The sequence below is a fragment of the Pseudophryne corroboree genome, chromosome 1 (assembly GCF_028390025.1).
Source record: "Pseudophryne corroboree isolate aPseCor3 chromosome 1, aPseCor3.hap2, whole genome shotgun sequence".
Taxonomy (NCBI): Eukaryota; Metazoa; Chordata; class Amphibia; order Anura; family Myobatrachidae; genus Pseudophryne; species Pseudophryne corroboree.
The window spans coordinates 604,056,731-604,080,467 of NC_086444.1; the positions used below are offsets into that span (position 1 = coordinate 604,056,731).

General features: G+C 43.9%; 1 protein-coding gene across 4 annotated transcripts in view; it reads left to right on the forward strand.

Moving 5' to 3' along the window:
- Window positions 1-23,737, forward strand: part of SBNO2 (strawberry notch homolog 2) — a 233,572-nt gene that overhangs the window by 77,957 nt on the left and 131,878 nt on the right. Inside the window, exons 3-5 of one of the 4 annotated variants that reach the window (XM_063914353.1) lie at window positions 4,243-4,331; window positions 5,321-5,411; window positions 22,304-22,471. In XM_063914353.1, the coding sequence (XP_063770423.1) occupies window positions 4,243-4,331; window positions 5,321-5,411; window positions 22,304-22,471 (348 nt within the window). Of the gene's footprint in view, window positions 1-4,242; window positions 4,332-5,320; window positions 5,412-17,474; window positions 17,618-22,303; window positions 22,472-23,737 lie in introns of those variants that run through there. The other 3 variants (XM_063914354.1, XM_063914355.1, XM_063914356.1) reach the window with 3 other exon arrangements.

The window sequence follows — 23,737 nt, forward strand, 5'->3', positions numbered from 1 at the left end:
GTCCCTGTACACCAACAAGGTCAGGGTTATTATTCCAGTCTGTTTGTGGAATAATGGCTCGGTCAAGCCAATATTGAACTTGAAGGGCCTCAATCAGTACGTCCCTTACTACAGATTCAAGTTGGAATCTCTGCGGCCAGTAATTGCAGGTTTAGAGCCACAAGAATTCAGGATTGCGCTGGATCTCAAGGATGCGTACTTACACATTCCGATTTGGCCACCTCATCAGAGGTTCTTGCGTTTTGCGATACGGCAGAACCATTACCAGTTTCAGGCTCTACCGTTTGGCCTCTTGTCAGCGCCTCGGGTATTCACCAAAGTGATGTCTGTGATGATAGCTCATCTCAGATCCCTGGGAGTGATAATAGTTCCGTACTTGGGCGATCTGCTCATCAAAGCTCCGTCTCAACAGATGCTCCTCCAACATGCGTTGCTAACATACAATGTACTAGTTCAGCACGGTTGGATTGTCAACTTCAAGAAATCACATCTCATTCAGTCTCAACGACTTCAATTCCTAGGTATGATTCGCGATACGGTAAGTCAAAGAATTTACCTACCAGAACAGAAAGTACAGATTATTCGTCGTCTGGTACAATTAGTGCTCAAGCCACGCACAGTCTCTGTACATTTGTGCATTCGCCTCTTAGGCACAATGGTGGTGGCTTTCGAAGCACTTCAGGTCGGAAGATTTCATTCACGTCCTTTTCAACTGGATGTGCTCGCACAGTGGTCGGGCTCGCATGTGCAGATTCACCAAAGGGTGAGGTTGTCGCCACGGACCAGAGTATCTCTACTCTGGTGGCTCAAAGTACACAATCTAACGGTTCGGCGCCTGGAATTGGATAATTCTAACGACGGACGTGAGTCTCAGAGGTTGGGGAGCTGTCGTTCAAAATTGTCAGCTCCAGGATCTCTGGGCGGATCACAATAGATTGCTGTCTATAAATGTCCTGGAACTCCGGGCAATTTACAATGCGCTACGACAAGCAGTGCACATGCTTCGATCTCAGAGTGTCCAGGTGCAGTCAGACAATGCGACGGCAGTCGCGTACATCAACAAACAAGGAGGAACGAGAAGCCGCATGGCAATGCGGGAAGTAGCTCGGATCCTCAATTGGGCCGAGCTTCACCAAGTGATATTGTCGGCAGTGTTCATTCCGGGAGTGGACAACTGGGAGGCGGATTATCTCAGCCGTCGGGATTTTCATCCAGAAGAATGGGCATTAAATCCAGAAGTGTTTCACATGTTGGTCCAAAGGTGGGGTTACTTAAGTGGACCTGATGGCATCTCGCCACAATCACCAAACGCCCCAGTATGTGTCCAGAACGCGAGATCCAAAGGCAGTGGCGGTGGATGCTCTCACAATCGCGTGGCCGTACAGCCTCGTGTATCTGTTTCCACCATTTCCGCTGCTCCCTCTGTTGCTAAAACGGATCAAAAGAGAGTCCGCCACAGTCATACTAGTGGCGCCTCATTGGCCTCGGAGAGCTCGGTTCTCGGATCTCCGTGGACTTCTCGCAGACGAACCTTGGCCGCTCCTGCTACGTCCGGACCTATTACAACAGGGTCCGTTCCTTTACCCCGATTTAGCGCGGCTGCGTTTGATGGGGTGGATGTTGAGACCGCCCTCTTAAGAAGAGAGGGCATTCCAGAATCGGTTATACCAACCATGCTACGTGCTAGGAAGCCAGTTACGGCAGCTCATTATTACAGAATTTGGCGTGCCTATATAGGTTGGTGTGAAGCTCGGAAGTTTCCGACATCATCTTTCAAGTTGTCCCGTCTTTTGTTATTTCTACAGACGGGGTTAGATGGAGGACTGCGTTTATCTACACTAAAGGTGCAGGTATCTGCTTTGTCAATTTACTTTCAAAGACGATTGGCTCTATTGCCGTCTGTACACACCTTTCTGCAAGATGTCCTCAGAGTACAGCCTCCATTCATTCCACCTACAGCGCCATGGGACTTAAATCTGGTTTTAGATTTCTTGCAGTCTTCATATTTTGAACCCTTACAACAAGTAGATATTAAGTTTCTCACTTGGAAAAAAATTTTCTACAAGCCTTAGCTTCGGCAAGGCGTGTTTCAGATTTGGGTGCCTTGTCATGCAAGCCACCGTATTTGGTGTTTCATGATGACAGAGCGGAACTTCGGACGAATCCCGCTTTCCTGCCAAAAGTAGTGTCATCTTTTCACATCAATCAACCAATAGTAGTTCCGGTGTTAACAGAAGATTCTGGAACTTTGGATGTGGTACGCGCACTACGTGTTTATGTATCCCTAACGTCTACAGTTCGTAAGACGGATACGTTGTTTGTTCTCTATGATGCTGCCAAGATGGGTTGGCCAGCTTCTAAGCAGACCTTATCCAGATGGATTAAACTGACCATACGTCAGGCTTACCTTCATGCTAGGTTACAGCCGCCTACATCAGTAACAGCTCATTCCACACGTTCTGTGGGAACGTCATGGGCAGCTGGTGGTGGGGCTTCTACGACGCAGCTTTGCCGTGCGGCTACATGGTCATCAGTGCACACGTTTGTGCGCTTTTACAAGTTTGATACGTTTGCGGCATCAGCATCTAGCTTTGGCCGCCTAGTGTTACAGGTGCCAAACAGCTCTTCCGCCCACGGGGGAAGCTTTGGTACGTCCCAAGAGTACTCCAGTGACCCCTAGTGGATGAAAAAGAAAATAGGATTTTGGTACTTACCAGGTAAATCCTTTTCTTTGAATCCATAGGGGGCACTGGACGCCCACCCAGAGCAGTTTTACCTGGTTTGTGGTAAGTTCAGGGGATCTTATGGTAACACATTCTCACCGACTGGTTCAAAGTTTCAAGTTCTATCGGTTATGGTGTCAACTGTTTAGTTGTCAGTAACGTTGTGTCAACTTTATTGTTGTCCGTTATGTTATATGTAATTCTCCATTGTCAACCTCTCTATTGCTCCTGTTCGGCTCAGTAAAAAACACTGAGGTACTCTGGGAATATGGAGGGGAGGAGAGTTACTACATTTAAATATTCAGTGCCCTGGTTCTGCTAAAGCCGTCCATATCCCAAGAGTACTCCAGTGCCCCCTATGGATTCAAAGAAAAGGATTTACCTGGTAAGTACCAAAATCCTATTTTTACACTGCAATTTAGATTTCAGTTTGAACACACCCCACCCAAATCTACCTCTCTCTGCACATGTTTTTTCTGCCCCACCTGTACTGCACCTGGTTTTGCCCAAATGCTAGCAAATTTGCTGCTACGATCAAGTCTGAATTACCCTCATTGTTCTCTGTAATATCCTGTTCTAGGGTATCCGGTCTCTAGGTCGACCACTATTGGTCGACAGGGTCTCTAGGTCGACATGTTCTAGGTCAAAAGGTCGACATGAGTTTTTCACTAATTTTTTTTTCTTTTTTTGAACTTTTTCATGCTTAATGATTCACGTGGACTACTTTTGGGAATAGTAACCTGTGCTGAGCGCAGCAGTAGCGGAGCGAGTCACCTTCGCGAGCCATGCGAGGGGACATTATGCACTAATTGGGATTCCCTGCCACTGTATGGAGAAAACGACACAAAAACAAACTCACTCATGTCGGCCTTTTGACCTGTCGATTTAGAAACCCTGTCGACCTAGTTACTGTCAACCAATAGTGGTTGACCTAGTTACGGTCAACCTTCCACACCACACCCCTGTTTTAGGCTCGGTGTCTTTCCCCTTGTTACACAGAGCCCAGTCTTCTGCTGTCATGCAAGCATCAGTAATGTATGAATAGATACAGTATAAACTGATGGTTTGGAGCTTTGCAGTAGAAATATAAAATGTCCCGCTCCTTATGATAATCCTGTGCAGTGAAAAGTATTAACAAAATATAAATCGCTTTCATTTTCAAGTATTCCTAATCCTTTGAAGTGTAAAGACTGTCTCTTGGCACTGTGTTGAAGTTGTAGGGGTGGTCTAAGGTTAAAATAATGGCTCCTACCAAGAAATCTTTTTACACAGCTGCTTTCTACTGTGCACATCTGATTGCTCATGTACAGTTCTCGTTTGTGTGCAGTCTGCGCTGTGCAGCAGCAGGAAAGGGGCTCTTGGTTTTTGCATATTTTCAGGTAGCCTCATAGCTATTTCCTATAATAAAATGTAGAGAAAGAATAACGCCATACTAGTAATTTTATTGTTCTTATAGCTTGCAGAAGAATAATAGGAATGGGTATGATTGATTTTTGATGCACCTTTGCTGTGATTTCAGACCCCGGCGCTGGCTGGTACCCAGTGGACACATTTCTCATATTCACCTGCTCATTGCTTGCCCCATGCTCCTCTCACCAGCCTAGATCCGTAAGTTCCGCCTCTCCCTCTTCACTTTCTGCTAGCCCAAATGTGTTGCTTATATCCAGCATGTAGATTGTGTTATTGCCCTGTCCTGTTAAGGTAAGCTAAACCTTTGAACGCTGTTTGCTTCTGTAAAATGTAACTGCAGCTATGGGGGGAATGCAATCAATGTGATGTGCCATTTCAGATAGGCACGTTGTTACCTGCTGGTATCGCAAGATAGAGGTGCCAGAGAAAACTCTCAATGTTGACACCACTGTCACTGTTATTGGCCAATATGAATGCAGCGGGGGACATCATGCCAAATTGAATTCCCCCCAAGGTGTTTTATCCATGTTATTTAATCACTGAAACTTGCAACACCACATATTATTCAGTCGCTGTCGTCTCTAGATTTCCGATTTTGCTTTCTTGCACCCCACCATAGTGTTTGTTGTTTACATTAGCCTGCACTATAATATCTCACACGGTGTTAACCCCAGTTATTTCTGTGGCATGCTTTTTCCCTCTCTTCCTGTTTATTTAATGATTGCGTGCACTTTTCATCTGCCTGCTTAGACTCTCCGCATGCCTTTCTTCAGTCTCTGTTTGTGCCAGCTTCTTGGGCACTCTCTGTCCATTGTGCTTTACCTGCTGTGAGCCATCTGGCATACATTAAATGCACACTTTGGACACTGTACAGCACATGGCTAATTTTAGTTTGCAAGTTAATATATTGTCAATGCACCCATGGTGTTGACACTCAGTAACTTATGACCCTTCACCCTTGCTCTCCCATAACTTGCCAAATGCCCTCATTTTCTTTTTTAGTTTTTTGCAGGTTCTATCACTTCCTGTCCCAACATCTCCTGTTGCTGGCCATCTGCAAACTCACACCACTGTCACCACTCAAACACTTTCTTTATTTATTCTAGGTATCCAGGTTTTCTTTGCCTGTGGAACTTGATGTCTGTGTGCATTCCTTTTTCTATATTGCATTTCTTTATTCTCCACAGGTCACATTATAATGGTCCTGCAGAGTATTACAGTCGGAACTTCCCAACGCAATTCAATAATTTCTTTACCGACAGTCAGACCTACGCCCAGGTGAGATATTCTTCTTTAGGCAGTTTTGGTTCTTTAAATGTTTACTCATCAGATAGCCCCATCAGCACTCTCCAGCTCCTTAATACATCAACATCTCCTGGTAAAGAAAGTTTAGTTTGCTCCTGTTTGCTGAATCATTCCATTAATAATTTCCTCTCCATTACATATAATCGGTGTTCTGCCTTCGTACCCCATTTCTCCTGCATGGGCTCTACATTTCCTATTGCATTGTTTTTCCTATCAGGTCCACCTATTATTTTCTTCATTTATCACGATAAAGCGAAAATCAGTATAGTGCTCTTACCATTTTAACGGGTGTTCCACCCGACTTTTTATTTATTTGTTTCTCTTACGTCCTAGAGGATGCTGGGGACTCCAAAAGGACCATGGGGTATAGACGGGATCCGCAGGAGACCTGGGCACACTATAAGACTTTGAATGGGTGTGAACTGGCTCCTCCCTCTATGCCCCTCCTACAGACCTCCGTTAGATTCTGTGCCCAGAGAGACTGGACACACACTAGGGGAGCTCTCCTGAGTTTCTCTAAAAAGACTTTGTTAGGTTTTTTATATTCAGGGAGACCTACTGGCTACAGGCTCCCTGCTTTGTGGGAGTGAGGGGAGAGGAGCAGACCTACTTCTTCTGAGTTCAAAGGCTCTGCTTCTTAGGCTACTGGACACCATTAGCTCCAGAGGGTTCGATCACTTGGTGCGCCTAGCTGCTTGTTCCCGGAGCCGCGCCATCAACCCCTCACAGAGCCAGAAGAAAGAAGCCGGGTGAGTATAAAGAAGATCAGAAGACTTCAGTAATGAGGTACCGAGCAGCGGTCGCGCTGCGCTCCATGCTCCCACACAAACTTCGGGCGGCACTTGCAGGGTGCACTGGCCAGAATATATATATTAGAAGTGCCTAGGCACTAAATATAGCCCCCGCCAGTATAAATATTTAAAATTTGAGCGGGACTACAGCGCGCCTGTGAGGGGGCGTGGCTTAACCCTCACAGCTTACCAGCGCCATTTTCTCTTCACAGGAACAGAGAAGCTGGCCCGGACCTCCACTCTCCTGCACAAGTAACAGGGAGCAAAACGGGGGGGCACAGTAATTTGGTGCGATTAACCCTTTAATAACGTCACAAACAGGTCTGGGGCACTGTGTATTTGCTCTCAGTTCCGGGATAGGCGTTGGGGTGTGAGCTGGTAAACTCCCTCTGTGTTTCTCTAACAGGCTTTCCTGTGGGTCTGTCCCCTATAGCCAGTGTGTTTGTGCGTGTCGGTTCGTGTGTGTCGACATGTCTGAGGCTGAATGCTCCTCCCCGGAGTAAGTTGCAGTGGGGGCAGATAAGGCGCTGGGAGTGACTCTGTCGGCACCGCCGACTGCTGATTGGGTGGATATGTTGAGTACATTGAATGCAAATGTGGCGTTATTGACTAAAAGGCTGGATAAATCTGATTCTCAGACACAAACGTGGAGAAAAATCATGGAGGACGCCTTGTCTCAGGTACAGGCCCCCTCAGGGTCACAAAAGCGTTAATTTACCCAGATGGCGGATACTGATACCGATACGGACTCTGATTCCAGTGTCGACTATAGTGAGGCCAGTTTAAATCCGAAACTGGTTAAGAGTATTCAGTACATGATTGTGGCAATTAAAGACGTTTTACATATTTCAGAAGTACCTACTGTTCCTGATACAAGGGTTTGTTTGTATAAGGGAAAAAAGCCTGAGGTGACGTTTTCCCCCCTCTCATGAGCTGAACACTCTTTGTAAAAAAGCTTGGGAATCTCCTGACAAAAGGTGGCAGATTCCTAAGAGAATTCTAATGGCATATCCTTTCCCCTCTGACGACAGGGAAAAGTGGGAGTCATCTCCCAATGTGGACAAGGCTCTGTCACGATTGTCCAGGAAGTTGGCGCTTCCGTCTTCTGACACTGCTGCCCTAAAGGACCCTGTGGATCGTAAGCAGGAAACAACCTTAAAATCCATTTATGTCACTACGGGTGCGCTGCTCAGACCTGCCGTGGTGTCGGCATGGGTGAGTAGTGCTATTGGCAAGTGGGCAGATAATTTGGCATCTGACATGGATACCCTGGATAGGGATAGCATTCTTTTGACTCTCGGTTATATCAGGGACGCTGCAGCTTACCTAAAGGATGCGGCAAGGGATATTGGCCTCTCGGGATCAAGGGCCAATGCCATGGCAGTCTCGGCCAAGAGAGCGCTGTGGATTCATCAATGGAATGCTGATGCCGACTATAAGAAAGCTATGGAAGCTCTCCATTATAAAGGTAGCGTCTTGTTTGGGGACGGCCTCGCTGAACTGGTGTCTACAGCTACAGCGGGTAAGTCATCCTTTCTTCCTTATGTTCCTGCACAACAGAAAAAGACGCCGCATTATCAGATGCAGTCCTTTCGGCCTAAAAAATACAAAAAAGGAAGAGGGTCGTCCTTCCTTGCCTCTAAGGGAAGAGGAAGAGGAAAACGGTCGCCTGCTGTGCCAGGCTCCCAGGAGCAGAAGTCCTCCCCGGCTTCTGCCAAGTCCACCGCATGACGCTGGGGCTCCTCTACGGGAGTCTGTACCGGTGGGGACGCATCTCCGACTCTTCAGTCAGGTCTGGTTTCACTCGGGCCTGGATCCTTGGTTGGTAGACATAGTATCCCAAGGGTACAAACTGGAGTTTCAAGAAGTGCCCCCCACCGATTTTTCAAATCAGCCTTGCCAGTTTCTATCCCGGAAAGGGATGTAGTGCGTGCTGCGATACAAAAGCTGTGTCATTGTCACGGTACCCCCGTCTCAACGGGAAGAAGGGTTTTATTCAAGCCTTTTTGTCGTACCAGAGCCGGATGGCTCGGTCAGACCGATCCTGAACCTAAAATCCCTCAATCTGTATTTGAAAACTTTCAAGTTCAAGATGGAATCTCATCGAGCAGTGATCTCCAGTCTGGAAGGGGGGGATTTTATGGCGTCAGTCGACATAAAAGATGCCTACTTACATGTCCCAATATATCCTCCACATCAAGCTTTCCTGAGGTTTGCGGTTCAGGATTGTCATTACCAATTTCAGACGTTGCCGTTTGGTCTTTCCACGGCCCCAAGGGTCTTCACCAGAGTAATGGCGGAAATGATGGTACTCCTACGCAAGCAGGGTGTCATAATTATCCCGTACTTGGACGATCTCCTGATAAAGGCAAGATCAAAGGAGCAGTTGCTAAGAAACGTGGCACTTTCCGTGACTGTTCTGCAACAACATGGTTGGATTCTAAATTTGCCAAAGTCACAGTTGATTCTGACAACTCGGCTGTCTTTCTTGGGCATGATCCTGAACACGGAACTGCAGAGAGTGTTTCTTCCAGCGGAAAAAGCTCTGGAAATCCAGACCATGGTCAAGGAGATCCATCAATGCACTCGGGTGCTGGGGAAGATGGTTGCAGCTTACGAAGCCATTCCGTTTGGTAGGTTTCATGCCTGGGTATTTCAGTGGGACCTCTGTTGGACAAGTGGTCCGGGTCTCACCTGCACATGCACCGGAAAATAAGTCTATCTTCCAGGACCAGAATATCTCTCCTGTGGTGGCTTCAAAGTTCTCACCTCTTAGAGGGACGCAGGTTCGGGATTCAGGATTGGGTCCTGGTGACCACGGATGCAAGTCTCCGAGGCTGGGGAGCAATCACACAGGGAAAAAATTTCCAGGGAAAATGGTCAAGCCAGGAAGCTTGTCTGCACATAAACGTTCTGGAATTAAGAGCCATCTACCACGGCCTTCTACAAGCGGAACACTTTCTTCGAGGTCTACCTGTCCTGATTCAGTCGGACAACGTAACAGCGATGGCGTACATAAACCGCCAGGGCGGAACAAGGAGCAGAGTGGCGATGGCCGAGGCCACAAAAGTTCTCCGCTGGGTTGAAAAACATGTAAGCGCTCTGTCAGCGGTCTTCCTTTCGGGCGTGGACGACTGGGAAGCAGATTTCCTCAGCAGACACGATCTCCATCCAGGAGAGTGGGGTCTTCATCAAGAGGTTTTTGCAGAAGTGATAAGTCGTTGGGGAATTCCTCAAATAAACATGATGTAGTCTCGCCTCAACAAGAAGCTTCAGAGATATTGCTCCAGCTCGAGGGACCCTCAAGCCAGTGCAGTGGACGCCCTGGTGACTCCGTGGGTGTTTCAGTCGGTGTAGGTGTTCCCTCCACTTCCACTCATTCCAAAAGTGATAAGGATCATAAGAAGAACAAGGGTTCAGGCGATACTCATTGTTCCAGATTGGCCAAGGAGGGCCTGGTATCTGGATCTTCAGGAATTGCTCATAGAAGATCCCTGGCCTCTTCCTCTCAGGGATGATCTGTTACTGCAGGGGCCGTGCATTTTCCAGGACTTACCACGGTTGCGTTTGACGGCGTGGAGGATGAACGCCAAATCCTAGCTCGAAAGAGTATTCCCGGGGAAGTCATCCCCACTCTCCTTAAGGCTAGAAAGGAGGTCACGGCGAAGCATTATCACCGTATTTGGAGAAAGTATGTGTCTTGGTGTGAAGCCAAGAAGGCTCCTACGGAGGAGTTTCAGCTGGGTCGTTTCCTCCATTTTTTGCAGCCAGGTGTGGATGCAGGCCTGAAATTAGGTTCCATTAAAGTGCAGATTTCGGCTTTATCTATTTTTTTTCAAAAGGAATTGTCCGCCCTTCCAGAGGTTCAGACTTTCGTGAAGGGAGTACTGCACATCCATCCTCCGTTTGTGGCACCGTGGGATCTTGACGTGGTGTTACAATTTCTTATGTCCCACTGGTTTGAACCTTTGCGAAAGGTTGAGTTGAAATTTCTCACTTGGGAGGTGATCATGCTTTTGGCCTTGGCGTCCGCAAGACGGGTGTCTGAATTGGTGGCTTTGTCTTACAAGAGCCTCTATTTGATCTTCCATGCGGATAGAGCGGAATTGAGAACTCGTCAACAATTTCTGCCGAAGGTGGTTTCTTCGTTTCACATAAACCAACCTATTGTGGTGCCTGTGGCTACGGATGCCTTGGCTGTTTCAAAATCTCTCGATGTAGTCAGAGCTTTGAAAATTTATGTCGCCAGAACGGCTCAAATTAGGAAATCAGAGGCTCTGTTTGTCTTATATGCTCCCAACAAAATTGGAGCTCCTGCTTCCAAGCAGACTATTGCCCGCTGGATCTGTAATACGATTCGGCATGCTCATTCTACGGCTGGATTGCCGTTGCCGAAGTCAGTGAAAGCCCATTCTACCAGGAAGGTGGGCTCATCTTGGGCGGCTGCCCAAGGAGTCTCGGCGCTTCAACTTTGCCGAGCAGCTGCATGGTCGGTTTCAAACACTTTTGCTAACTTCTACAAGTTTGATACCCTGGCTGATGAGGACCTCATGTTTGCTCAATCGGTGCTGCAGAGTCGTCCGCACTCTCCTGCCCGGTCTGGAGCTTTGGTATAGACCGCATGGTCCTTTTGGAGTCCCCAGCATCCTCTAGGACGTAAGAGAAAATAGGATTTTAATACCTACCGGTAAATCCTTTTCTCCTAGTCCGTAGAGGATGCTGGGCGCCCGTCCCTGTGCGGACTGATTTTTGCAGTGTATTGATAGTTATTGCTTCTGTTACACGGAGGTAGTGTGTCGGTTATGTTCAGCTTGTTGCTGTTTTTTCACTCATACTGTTATCTGGTATTCCTGGTAATCCAGTTGTACAGTGTGTTGTGGTGTGAGCTGGTGTGTTTCTCACCCTTGGTTAACAAAAATCCTTTTCCTCAAAATGTCCGTCTCCCTAGGCACAGTTCCTCTAACTGAGGGAGGAGCCAGTTCACACCCATTCAAAGTATTTAGAGTGCCCATGTCTCCTGCGGATCCCGTCTATACCCCATGGTCCTTTTGGAGTCCCCAGCATCCTCTACGGACTAGGAGAAAAGGATTTACCGGTAGGTATTAAAATCCTATTTTTACACATGCCACCCGTCTCTATCCTGCTACAAACGTCTGGACAGAATCAGAATTGCACTGCGCTTATGTTGCTATTATAGTCACTGTAAAAGAGATCCTCCACTGGCTATAAGAGGCAGGGTACGGGTTGGATGGCGTGAACATTGCAGAGAGGGTAAACGGAGAGTGCGGATGTGCACAGTTGGCCTGATTCAGAGTTGTACGCAAAACCAATGTATTTGCAGTTCTGTAATTATCGTCTGACTGCGATTGTCTTGTGACATTGATCGCAGAGAGCTTTTATCAACAGTGTTTGTTAGTCAGGGGGAGGTAACCGGGAGTGGTGGCAAAAATACAGGCATGTCATAACTGTTTTCGGGGTTTTTTTTAGTCTGCCTCTGCAATAGCGTACAAAGTAACAGTTCCTATATTGTAGTATTACAGTACTTAGTCCCAGCAAGGTAGCACATCCCATTATAATAAGCTAGGGTGTGCAGTCCAGGCCCCGTTTCCATAAAGTAACAGTGGCGTCTTACTCCCTGCGGCCTTGCTGCGCTACCATATAGTTACTCAGAAGTTCCATAACCGAATGATCTATGGCCTCTGTGTATGCAGCCGATGGGACTTGCAATCCGCCGGTGGGGCCGTCTCCATACAATTTCAGAAAACTATGGCATTTGCGTATTTTTATGCAGTATCTGAGTACACATTTGCAACTGCAGCAGCATTCACATACAACTGAGTCAGGCCCTGTGTCTCTGAGTTGTTTGCTGGAAACATTTACCTCTGTGTCCAGCTAGTAAGTTGGAAATATCTTGCAAGAATATATGCAACTCTTTAAAAATGATATCTGAGCCCAGATTACAATGATTCCCCCCAACTACGTCTTAATGCAACCTGGCGGTCAACATTTCCTGGGGCGGACACTAACTGATACATGCAGCTAGTAAGCAGAAGTACTGTTGATTCTGAACTACAAAAGTGAAAAAACCCTAACCAGCTCCGAGGTACGTTACTATTAAAGTCTCAGTATGGATGGTAGTGGGATCCCAGTACTTGGGATACCATCAGTCAGAATACCGACAGCGGCATCCGGGATACTGGCAGTCAGAAATACCGACTGCAGCATCCCGACAGCAGCATCCTGACTCCTCCTAGTAGGTAAGTATGCTATCCCTCTCCCCCTACCCCACTAACCCTAACCCTCCTCTCCCACAGCCTAACACTTTCCCCTGTGGCTTACCTCCTTGGAGTACCCGCAGATCTTTCCCGATGCATGTCAGGATCCCGGCGTCTGTATTCTGTGCAGACACGGGATTCTGATGTCTGTATTCCAACTGCCTGTATCCAGAACGCCAGGATACTGATCAGATCCCTTCAGTATAACTTAATATTTTAAAAATGGCATCCAGAGTGCTGGAAAGCTATCCTTAATGCTGGATAATGAAGGAATTGACTGCAGTATGGAACTTTAAAATGTAATAAAAAGCATTAATAAAATATGTATGTATATAGGCCCTCATTCCGAGTTGTTCGCTCGCTAGCTGCTTTTAGCAGCATTGCACACGCTAGGCCGCCGCCCCCTGGGAGTGTATCTTAGCTTAGCAGAAGTGCGACCGAAAGGTTAGCAGATCTGCTAATAAATAATTATTTGCAGTTTCTGAGTAGCTCCAGACCTACTCCTAGATTGTGATCACCTCAGTCCGTTTAGTTCCTGGCTTGACGTCACAAACACGCCCTGCGTTCAGCCAGCCACTCCTCTGTTTCTCCAGACACTCCCGCGTTTTTTAGCACACTCCCGGAAAACGCTCAGTTACCTCTCAGAAACGCCCCTTTCCTGTCAATCATTCACCGGTCAGCAGAGCGACTGAAAAGCGCTGCAGAATCCACAGCAAATCTGCTAAGTTTTTAGTTAAATAACTAAGCGCATGTGCCCTGCGTGCCTTGCGAATGCGCAATTAGCAACAAATCGCAGCATTGCGGAAATCGGTAACGAGCGAATAACTCTGAATGACCCCCATACACATGATAATACACCTATAAGCATAATATTGCATTCCACCGATACTCAAGGACTTGAAAATATCATAATCTGCAACTCCTATACAGTCTCCACAATTAGTTAAAAACACATTATTAAGATTGTTGTTCGTAATTAAAATGTTAATTATATCTCAGTTAGTTGTTAGTCACCACTGTTCTCCTTAAATCCAAATAGCAATGTTATGGGGCCAATTCCCTGTTCTTACGCCACCAAAACAAACAGACCGCATGTTGTAAATCCCCACATCTCCAACCCTGATAATTTTTTGGTTGGAATCAGCAAATAGTGGATTTCCAACATGTTGGATTTCACAGATTCCCCTGACCGAGGCTTTGGGAGAACAGGTAATTGCCTGACCTATGGGCCCTGTTAGATAATGGAAATCCTCCCACACTGTATAATACTTGGATTAAACACTGCCTAATAGTGCAAAATAGAATTTAAATAGTCCCCAGAACATCGGATAAGTGTTAGATTAGTGTATGTCTCTTACTAGAAAAGTGGTACTGTATTATATTGCTGGTTTGGTACTTAGTACCTGATTCTAAATAGCAGAATCTGCTACTGCTTGCGCTCGCATGCTGGGTGCTGCCCAGTATTCAAAGGTCCACCCAGCGTTGCAATAGTAATGCTGAACTGGAATTTAATGGTCTGCCACCATCTTTTTCCTCAGAGCAGCTGTGTGTGATGTCAAGCAGCTGCCCAGAAAATGGTCCAGACACTCCTCCGTTGTCCAGACCATGCCCCAGCAACGCCTTGTCCTGTTCATCACAGCACGCACTGTGCGGGTTTGCGCATGCGATGTGCGGCCGCAGCATGTGCGCGGATTGCTGGAAATTGCTCATTTGCGATTTTCGGTAGTCTGCGGGCCTTACTGAATAAGACCCTTAGTCCCATGTAGTTACCAGCGCAGAGATTCTGATTGAGGGGCTGTTCTCCTCAGTTGTCTGGTTAGCAACCTGGATCTGTAACATCAGTTCCACCAATGCGAAAAATCGCTCACATGAATCATTTGACAGCATATCACTGTTACAAGCAGCAGTCCAAATGAGTATCGGCTCACAGTGACAATCATTGGCTCACTTTGTCTACACTTTTTCTAAAATGAATTTGGTCAGTCAACGGGGTCATTTTGTACTTTCAGCCTTCCTTTCATTCATACAGTGTATTGCAACCTTTCATATACTGTATGCAAGCTTATACTTTCAGCCCATTCTAACTAGAACAGCATGGAAAGTTATATTTTAGTACCGTGTTCTATAGTTAAAAGCAGAAATTAAAATATACTTTAACCTTTTGCACATATACATGTAAAGTAGATCTCATTCTAGTACATGACAATATGCATAAACTTATTTATGTGATTATGTAGCATAGTATGACTTAATTCTATAGTGTTGCCTTTTTGAAATGGATGTTATTCTAAAACAGTATAGATAGTCATTGCTTTAATTCCGAAAATCTGTATACATTGGAGGTTTGGTAAGACTATAAAAAATAAATGTAAAAATATGACCTAACATATCATACAGTATAGCCTGTAGAAATTCTGCATCAATTTCGAGATTTCCATAGGAGACGTCTGTCTGTCTGTCTGTCTGTTTATGGCATCAAATTCAAACATCTCATTTAATCCAGTAGCTTTCACTAATACACAATTTGTCATACTTATTTGTCACATTAACCTGCTCATTCTTCCTGGGCTACTGTCCTTCTTAACTTTGTTCTCCTTTCTCACTCTCTGTCTATCCTGCAGTGTTCTTCTGATATCTGTACCCTTCTTCTGTCCCTTTGTTACCATTTCCTCCTTGATCTTTTACTTGTGTCCCCACTGCTTCGTTTTCCCCTCCCATCTTACTGACCCTTTCACTGTCTGGCGACCCGTGGTGAGTATTGCGTAATGTTGTGCAATGATATTTCCAGTAATATATGTGTGATCAGACCGAGCTGCAGCAGAGAAGAGATGCATTATTTTCTCTAATCTATGTGAAGGCGTCCCTTCTCACTGAGCCTTCTTTATTTGTGTTACGAGTCCATACAAAATCTTCCTAAATTTCCAGGCTTCTTGATGTGGAAAATCCCAGGAAGGTGTGTGTTGTGTACAAGTGTAGTTAGAGGAACTTTGCTTCTTAACCTTTGCAGTTCTTTTATGTGTTCACCTGCTGTGAACGGAAGACTAAAGTATTGCTTACTAATAAAGATAAGCTTTTATCCTGCTGATCGAGCCAACAGCTGAGTGAAAGGATTATCATTCAGTTTTGATTGTATCAGTGGTTAGCTGTACTTTCAGTCCACACGCTGCCATATTAGATTTTTTGTCCTTTTCCTCCTTTTCTGTCTGTTAATGCCCGGTCCCATTTTGTTACTGTGTAAAGTGCTTTGGAATAAATGGGATATTGGCTGCATATATTGGCGCTATGGCATGCCGAAAACTGATTAAACAAGCTCCAAGCTTGTGATTTTTTTTTTTTCCAATGCCTTCTGTTCTTAAGGAAGTAAACCTTGAAGACTATTGCAGTTCTCCAAGACAACCTGGAATTTCCTTCAGGAAGTGATTCATTTTGATGCCCGCTTTTACCTAATAAAAAAACAACTAGTCACTATTCCCTTTGTCTTGTCACTTTGTGACTGTTCAGATCATCCGTTTAGTTGGTATTTGCTGCTAGGACTGTTTTTTATTCTGACAGCGCATACTTAATATCGGGCAGATGGCAATCAGAGTTGATCATATTATTCTAATTATTGGTAAATATGCTCATAAGATCGCTGTATATGACCCCCAAGGGCCTGTTGTATGTGCCCAGTGTAGCTGGCGGGAATAATACCACTTGGCTCTAATGCAGAGCTGATGCATCATGTCTAGTTTTGCTACATATATGTAGTTGATTAGGCACTGATCTTTGGGTCTGGTGCGCAGTGACAAGGTATTAATTGCCAGCAATTACCGATACTTTATCCTGACTGTGAATACCAGGGGTGGGCAGAATGTCAGTCAGGGATGCAGATTCAATAAATGGCGAGGCTCTATTTTAACGTTGCACGATACTGTACGCAGGAATAGCTCACAGTTTTGTTTGCATCTCATTGAGCTGCGTGCAGAAACGAGCAAGGTTTACATTCAGCCTATATTTGCAGTGTGCGCGGCGCTGGGTTCCGATAGAACCTCATCCTTAATTGAGACTGCCCCAGTTAGATGATCTTTGAAATGTTCTTTTGTATCACTTTTACTGTACACAATCCTGTGAGAACCTGTAAATGTGTGTATGTATTTTATTCTTACATATTTTAGGTGATTTGCAGGTTAGTAAATCTTTGTGGTCTATACTATTAGCCACATCATTACTTATGTGCAGTGGTACCTGGTATGGTTCAATTACACTCTTTGTATGAGCTTCACGCTGGTGCTGGATGTGCATACATCTTTGTGTATAACGTGATTATTATACATTTATGTGAGGAGTGGGGGCATGTACAGCCTGTTGTGGAGAGGTCTTTATTCTTGGTTCCTGTAGCTGGTGCTAAAGTTAATGTGGCTTCACTGTCTGCTGTAAATATTAAAGTTCCTGGAATCCATACCACTCCCCTCAACTCAATTGCTCCCTTGAGGGGTGTGTGTAAGATGGGAGGGGGGGAGGGGGGGGGGGGGGGCGCAGGCAGAGGATTGAACATGAGAATAATCTTTTCTTAAGAATAAATAGTCTTGTACATAAGTGAAAGGGTTAATGTAAAAGAGAGTGCATTACATTTCTCCAGCAAGGAAGGGGTTAATGAGAAAATGTGACAACCTATTTGCTGTCTTGCAGCAACATTGTAGCTATCTGGGTCATAGAAGGGAAAGGGTTAAATTAGCAGCAATTGGTAAGTTGTGATTGGCTTGCATTGCAGGTACAGGTATATAAGAGGTGGAGCTAACTGCCAGGCACAGTAAGTGTTGTGACTGCCAGGAATCCTCGCATAGAATCATTTCCTGAAAGTCAGAAGAGCATTGAGAGGAAGTGGGATCAGGGGCTGGCCATGCATGCCCTGGGGGGGGGAAGGGAGGGAGGAGAGTGAACAGCAGAAAATTAAGCATAAGGGGGCAGATCCCAGGAGGACAGAAAGAAGGGAGGAGGCCCCCCCCTCAGCTGTTGTGATGTTATGCTGTCATGTGTAAGTCTCTGTCTTCAGCCCCGTTGTTCGCTTTCCAGCTCCTGTTCTGTTGGCATGTCACAACTGCATTTCTGGCTGAAGGTTTCCTCAGTGAACAAGGTATTCCTCCTAAGTCAGATATTCCACTAGCACATAGGGTCACAGTTTCTTTATTCTGGGTGAACTGTGATTTTACTAAAGTTTCTGTGAAGTGTTTTGCGTGACTGTAAAGTATTTACATAAGGTTTCTTTTCTTTACGCTTTTACGATGTCCACTCAGAAGCACACAGATTTGCTTTCACTTGGTGTGTAAGAAACAAGATCATTATCTGTAATGTGCAAGTCACTATAAAGTTGGGGCTGTTCAAACCATTTATAGCTAGCTTCTTCCTCCTTCATATCAGACTTTGGAATGTCCCTCACCTCCCAGGGCAATGCGCATAACTTGTAATGAAAAGGTAATGTGTTGGGGACCAGAAGTTTTTGGTGCTGAAAATAAAAAGTCCAGTTATTCAGTGGCATACCGTAATTGGGACATTTGGCTTATGATGGCCGGAGTAATTATGCAAGCTGTTTAAAGCCTAGTTGCTGGGTGCAGCTGTATTTCCATTTTCACTTTTACTATGTGCTTGTTATCGTTCTTTGTACCATAGATTGCCGTCTATCTTGTTAGTTTCGTCTTTATTTTTAGTTTGTGTGTGTGTGTGTGTGTGTGTGTGTGTGTGTGTGTGTGTATATGTATGTAAAAAGTGTTCTCAATGGCATTTTCTACTGTGAAACTTTTCTGAGAGAAAATGGAGTTATTGTAGTCATGAATATCAGCCTGTAACATTCTGTTATTTCTGCCTATTTCCCACTGTATTAGAGTGCCATCTATGACCGTTTTTGAAGCCATGAAGTAATATCAGTATATAGTGAGGCATTAGTCTGTTGTACGAAATACATCATTTTATAGGTACCACCACTTTTTTAGTTGCTACTTTGCCCTTTCTACTCAAAACATGATGAGAATTCTAGAAGAGGTTGTAGACTTGATAATCTATCTGCTTTCTGTTGTACATGAGTAATTTGTTCCTACGTGTCCCTGCTTGATGATCGAGTGATGCTCCAGTGGCACGGTGAAACTCCCAAACACTCCTCACAAGCAAATTATTTGGGATTGTCTTAGAGGAAGAGGTTACACTACTTAGGAGACTTTTAGCACAAACCTCAGTCTTGCCATGTAACATCATCATTATTTTGACCTCTGTAATATTAAATGAATGGTATTGTATATGTGTTATCAGTGTAAATATGATTTTGGAAGGGGGTAATTAGCAACCTTGGTCTGTTAGTACGTGAGGATTCAGTTGTACTTGTTTATCACGGAGTAGTACAAAATGTCTCATATTATTTTTGGGATAGTTGAATTATGCCGCATGATCTTTAATTGGGGTACATTGGTCCATATGAATGTAAGTATACTAATTGTTGATAATATGATGATGTGGTGATGGTGGGGGGGGGGGGGGGCTGATGGTGGTGGGGGGGGAGTAAATTGAATATTGAGGCTGTTTCTCGGCATTATCAATGAGAGGGGGGATTCTCACATTTCCAGTAATTAGGAACAAGGGCTCTTTCTGGCAGTAAAATAAGGGAGGGTTCTCTCTGCCAATAATGTCTGTGGGCAGGCTATCTCTCTTCCAGTAATATCTATATTAAGGAGGTGTTTCTTAATAAAACATAGATCTTTCTCACAATAAATGTTCTAGTATTGTAAACTGCAACTATGTAAATTTAGTTCTCTATCCTGCTTCTTCCTGGTAGGAGGGTGGGGGGTTAGCTATATAAACAAGTATCTGAATCTATATTACCCAGGTGGTATGTCTAACGGTCATCTGCTTTTTGGGGTGTTTCTTTTATATTAACCCCCCTCCCCCATATGCATGTAATGGAATGCTTGAATCAGTATTTGTCACCCAGTTACTTTTTTTAAACAAAATCTGTTTCATTTTGTAAGCTTGCGAGCAGGGCCTTCCTACCTCTGTCTTTCTTATTACCCAGTTTTGTTTTATCACGGTTTCCAATTGCAACAGAATTTGCTGCTTTATATAAGAAACTGTTAAAAAATAAATAAATAATTGAGTTAAAGTACTTTTAAAGTTACGCTTCTCTCTCTCTCTCTCTCTCTCTCTCTCTCTCTCTCTCTCTCTCTCTCTCTCTCTAACATGGTAATATAGTCCCAAGTGCTTTGGTACACTGTGGGTAACCCAGATATCCAAATATTCAGTAGAGTGGTGGTCAATAACATAGTTATAGTGTAGATTTTTGGTACACAGTGCACACATTTAAGTGTATGGTAGTCGTTGTATGGCTGTAATTAAGAACCAATAGGCCAGTATAACTGGCTTCGTGTTATTCCTGAATCCGTATACCATGTTTGCGTTTTTAATGATGTAGTGGATATGGTTTTATCTTGATCCAGCTTTTCTAAAAGTGCTTGCCACGCTTCTACAGGCTGCTCGGTAAGTGCTCCTGTGCATTGTTGCAGCAGTTGTCCCATGTGAACTTTTACAAATCTTTTCATTTGTGCAAGTATGCCCCAATATCTGTCTATTATTTATAGTAAGGTGTTTTTATTTTCTTTCTGAAAACATTGGATATAGTAACATTTTAGTAATCCCTTTATTAGCTGCCTCTGGATTACACTTCTAGAATAGGGGTCGCTAGAAGAGAAAGTGTTATTTAGGTGTGGTATGTTGGACATCTGTTACCAATATTCACTACTCCTCTCCTTGCACTTTTCCTATGTTTGCTATTATTCATTCCATTAGCGTTAATGTCACATAAGTGTAACCTATGGACAGATATTTATATGTGTGTATGTATATACAGTATGTGTGTGTATGTGTATATATACTATCAGTGTATTACAATTACATTATATTTTATTGACCTCTGTACAACATTGAAATATATATTTTTATCTTAAATAATGTTATCAAGGTATAATGCACTCCCATTCAGTTACAGTGGTTAGGTTGCCCCTCCAAGTAGATTCCTATGTGTTCAAATTCAGGCTACTGCATATTCAGCACTCACCAGTCTTCTTATTAGAAAAGTCACGATTGTATAGGCAATATAGCATACAGATGGTCAAACCATATACATACACTTTGGCTTCAGTTGCGCCAAATAGCTCTTCTCTTCTCAGCGCGCCAAGTTTCGGTCAACTCAGACATGCTTCTGTATTGCTGAAAATGTGCGTCTAATTAGGAGAATAATTAGGACATAGGATGCAGAATTTTGCGTGATTTTTTTTTTTTACTGCAAATAGTCGTCGATAGGGGTAAATGGCTCAGATCTGTGAAAATGGACAGACAAATTGCTTAATGCTGTTTTATCTTTAGTGTAACATGATAAAGATAATTGGTCATGTCTGTCCATTTTCATGCCATTTTCACGTTGTACAGCGCCATATCACCGGCTTTTTGCACTTCTGGTTTTTTTTCCCCATGGTAGTTGGCACTTTTCTAGCTGCATAATAAAAATGCCCTCTGGCACAAGTCATGACTAGGGGGTTAGTGGTCAGCTTGATCCAAGGATTGGAGCTGGGATTTTTTCCCATATTATAAAGAAAATGATCTCCCTTTTTTATGTTTATTTTGTTTCCTTATTTTTTACAAATTCAAATCATTTAGAAAATATCTGGATTGTTTATATCTATTTCCAGGAAGATCACGCAGGACACCAAGCGCTAGTACAGCTTTTCTGCAGTACCATGAATGAGGGAGGGTTTCTGTTATTGTATAGTTTAAACTGCAGCTCTTTAATTCTAGTAGCACCTAGTTACATTTCTGGACTGTGGTTCATTTGGTCAACCACTTTTGGTCGACATGATCACTAGGTCGACATGGAAAAAGGTCGACGAGTTTTTTAACTTTTTTTTGTGTGTGTCATTTTCTTCTAAAAGTGACGGGTAACCCCAATTAGTGCACCGTAACACCTCGCATAGCGAGTGAGCTTCGGGCACGGTGCCTCGCTCCGCTACTGCTGCACTCGGCACAGGTTACCGTTCCCAATTGTAGTCCACGTAGATCGTTAAGTATGAAAAAGGTCAAAAAATGAAAAAATTGTGAAAAACTCATGTCAACCTTTTTCCATGTCGATCACTAGGTCAACATGTACTAGGTCATGTCGAACAAATGCATGTCGACCCAATGACCGCCATCCACATTTCTGACCCTACTTCTTGAAACTCCATCTGTGCTCTTGTACAGTTTTTTTTTCACCTTCATTGTAATATATGAAGATATTTATGCTTCACTACTTTGAGAATGGTTTCTGAGTAAATTCATCTTGTAAACATTTTAAGGTGACCTATTCTACTGGAGGCTTTCCTCAGAAATATGATCAGGTCTGGTAAAGCTTGGATGTCTGCTGCAACACTTGAAATGATCTGTAGTTGGTTGTAGCAGATTTCAGTTGTAATATTCCCTTTCTATTGATATGATTATCACTGATCTGTCCTTTTTATTTGACCAGTTTTATACATACAGTAGTAGCCTTTCTCAGAGACTTTTGTACTCTTAATCACGCTGTGAGTGCCTGTATTGTCAACAGTATTAGCTTCAGGCAAAGCCTGATGGGCGCTACCTTCTAAGTTCTACTTCACTAACAAGGAAACAAACAAAAACTGGCCAGATACGTTGGTTTGAAGTGTCTTTTCTCTCTAGGTAATGTTCTGTTTTGCATTTGCAGCTTATGGCATTCCTATTTTTCTTACCAGAATCTTGTGTCTTGTTTTTTTTCTTCATTGTTTTAAAGGACTCGTCGTCTTTCTTTAATGAATTATCCAACCACTCCATCCTCTCTTCCCCGGATTCACTATCCGACATCACGGACACCCAGGATTTTCTACCTATTGACAGCCTTACCCATGTACCGACAATATGGGATGTTGGCACACCCTCTCAGGACACCAGCACTACATCAGTGAGTGTTAGAGCCAGATCTGGCTATTTTCTTGTCAGTTTTATGTTTAGTGGTGCTCTCACAATTTATTTTCTTTATACATCAAGCTGAGTTGAGATCTTTACCTGGTGTGATATTGTTAGTGAGCAGTTTAATGTAATAGAAAGAATGATGCCTGGATGTTTTGTTTCTTCTGAGAGTTCTTCTGAAAGTGTGACCTTACTATTGTGTTTGCATCCAAATTTGCCACTGCAGCATGTTATGTGTGTAACTGTGTCTGCATGAAAGTATTTCCATATGTTTGCGTGTGTGTACCCGTTCTGTGTGCTCTGTTGTGCGTTCAAACTGACTCAAGTTCATTGTAAAAATAAATAAATAAAAAATTGTTCCTTTATCCTACACAATTGAAAGCATTATGCACTGCACGTAAGGTTATACTCTTTTCAGTTTGGTTTGTGAGCAGTTCAAGAATATTTTTTTACTCAGGCTGTGATCGTTTGTTTTTACAGGTTTAATAAACGTAGACAGAGGGTATAAAATGTCAGTGTTTCCTGTATCTTCTTTTAAGTACCGATGCACATTGTTAAGGTCAGTTTGGCTGAAAATGACTGTGTCAAGCAGCCTGAACATTTTGCCCTTCCTGACAAACATTTTATTGAAATCTACTAAATGTTGCTAGGTATTGGCAGAATATGTGGCCTAAGTGTGTGAGGTCACCATCAAGACAGATAGATGTGAGCTTTTGGGGTGAGCGGCTAGATCTGTCAGTGTATAGCCACTATAATAACTTCAGGACAAGTGGGACATAATCATTTTTAAGTATTATAAAATCTATGTGTAGAATCCTGCTTTTTACTGGATTTAAAAAAATCGGATGAAAAGTGGCAAATCGGATGTGTTTTACATCCGATCCGTTGCGCGGTCCCGTGAGCTTTGGATCGGAGCCCCTAGGTCGTTGGTGCTGCACTCGTGATATGTCGGATCCCGCAGGCATGGCTGGGATCGCTTACAATAAATCGTATGCAAAAGGACAGCATACGATGTATCGTATGTGATCCTGCCACCCAGGAAGCTGCCGGGCAGTACAAGAGAAATCGCCTCCGACTTCAGCCTCAGTCATATCGTTGTAGTGTAAGGGAGCAGACAATCTATGTACATAATACCAGTAAGACACTAATTGATATACACGATATATGACTGGAGGTAGTTTGCGCCATAATGAGTAAAACAATTTTTGCATTTTAATTGTGAATTTGGTTCACTGGGAAAAAATGTTATCTCCAACTC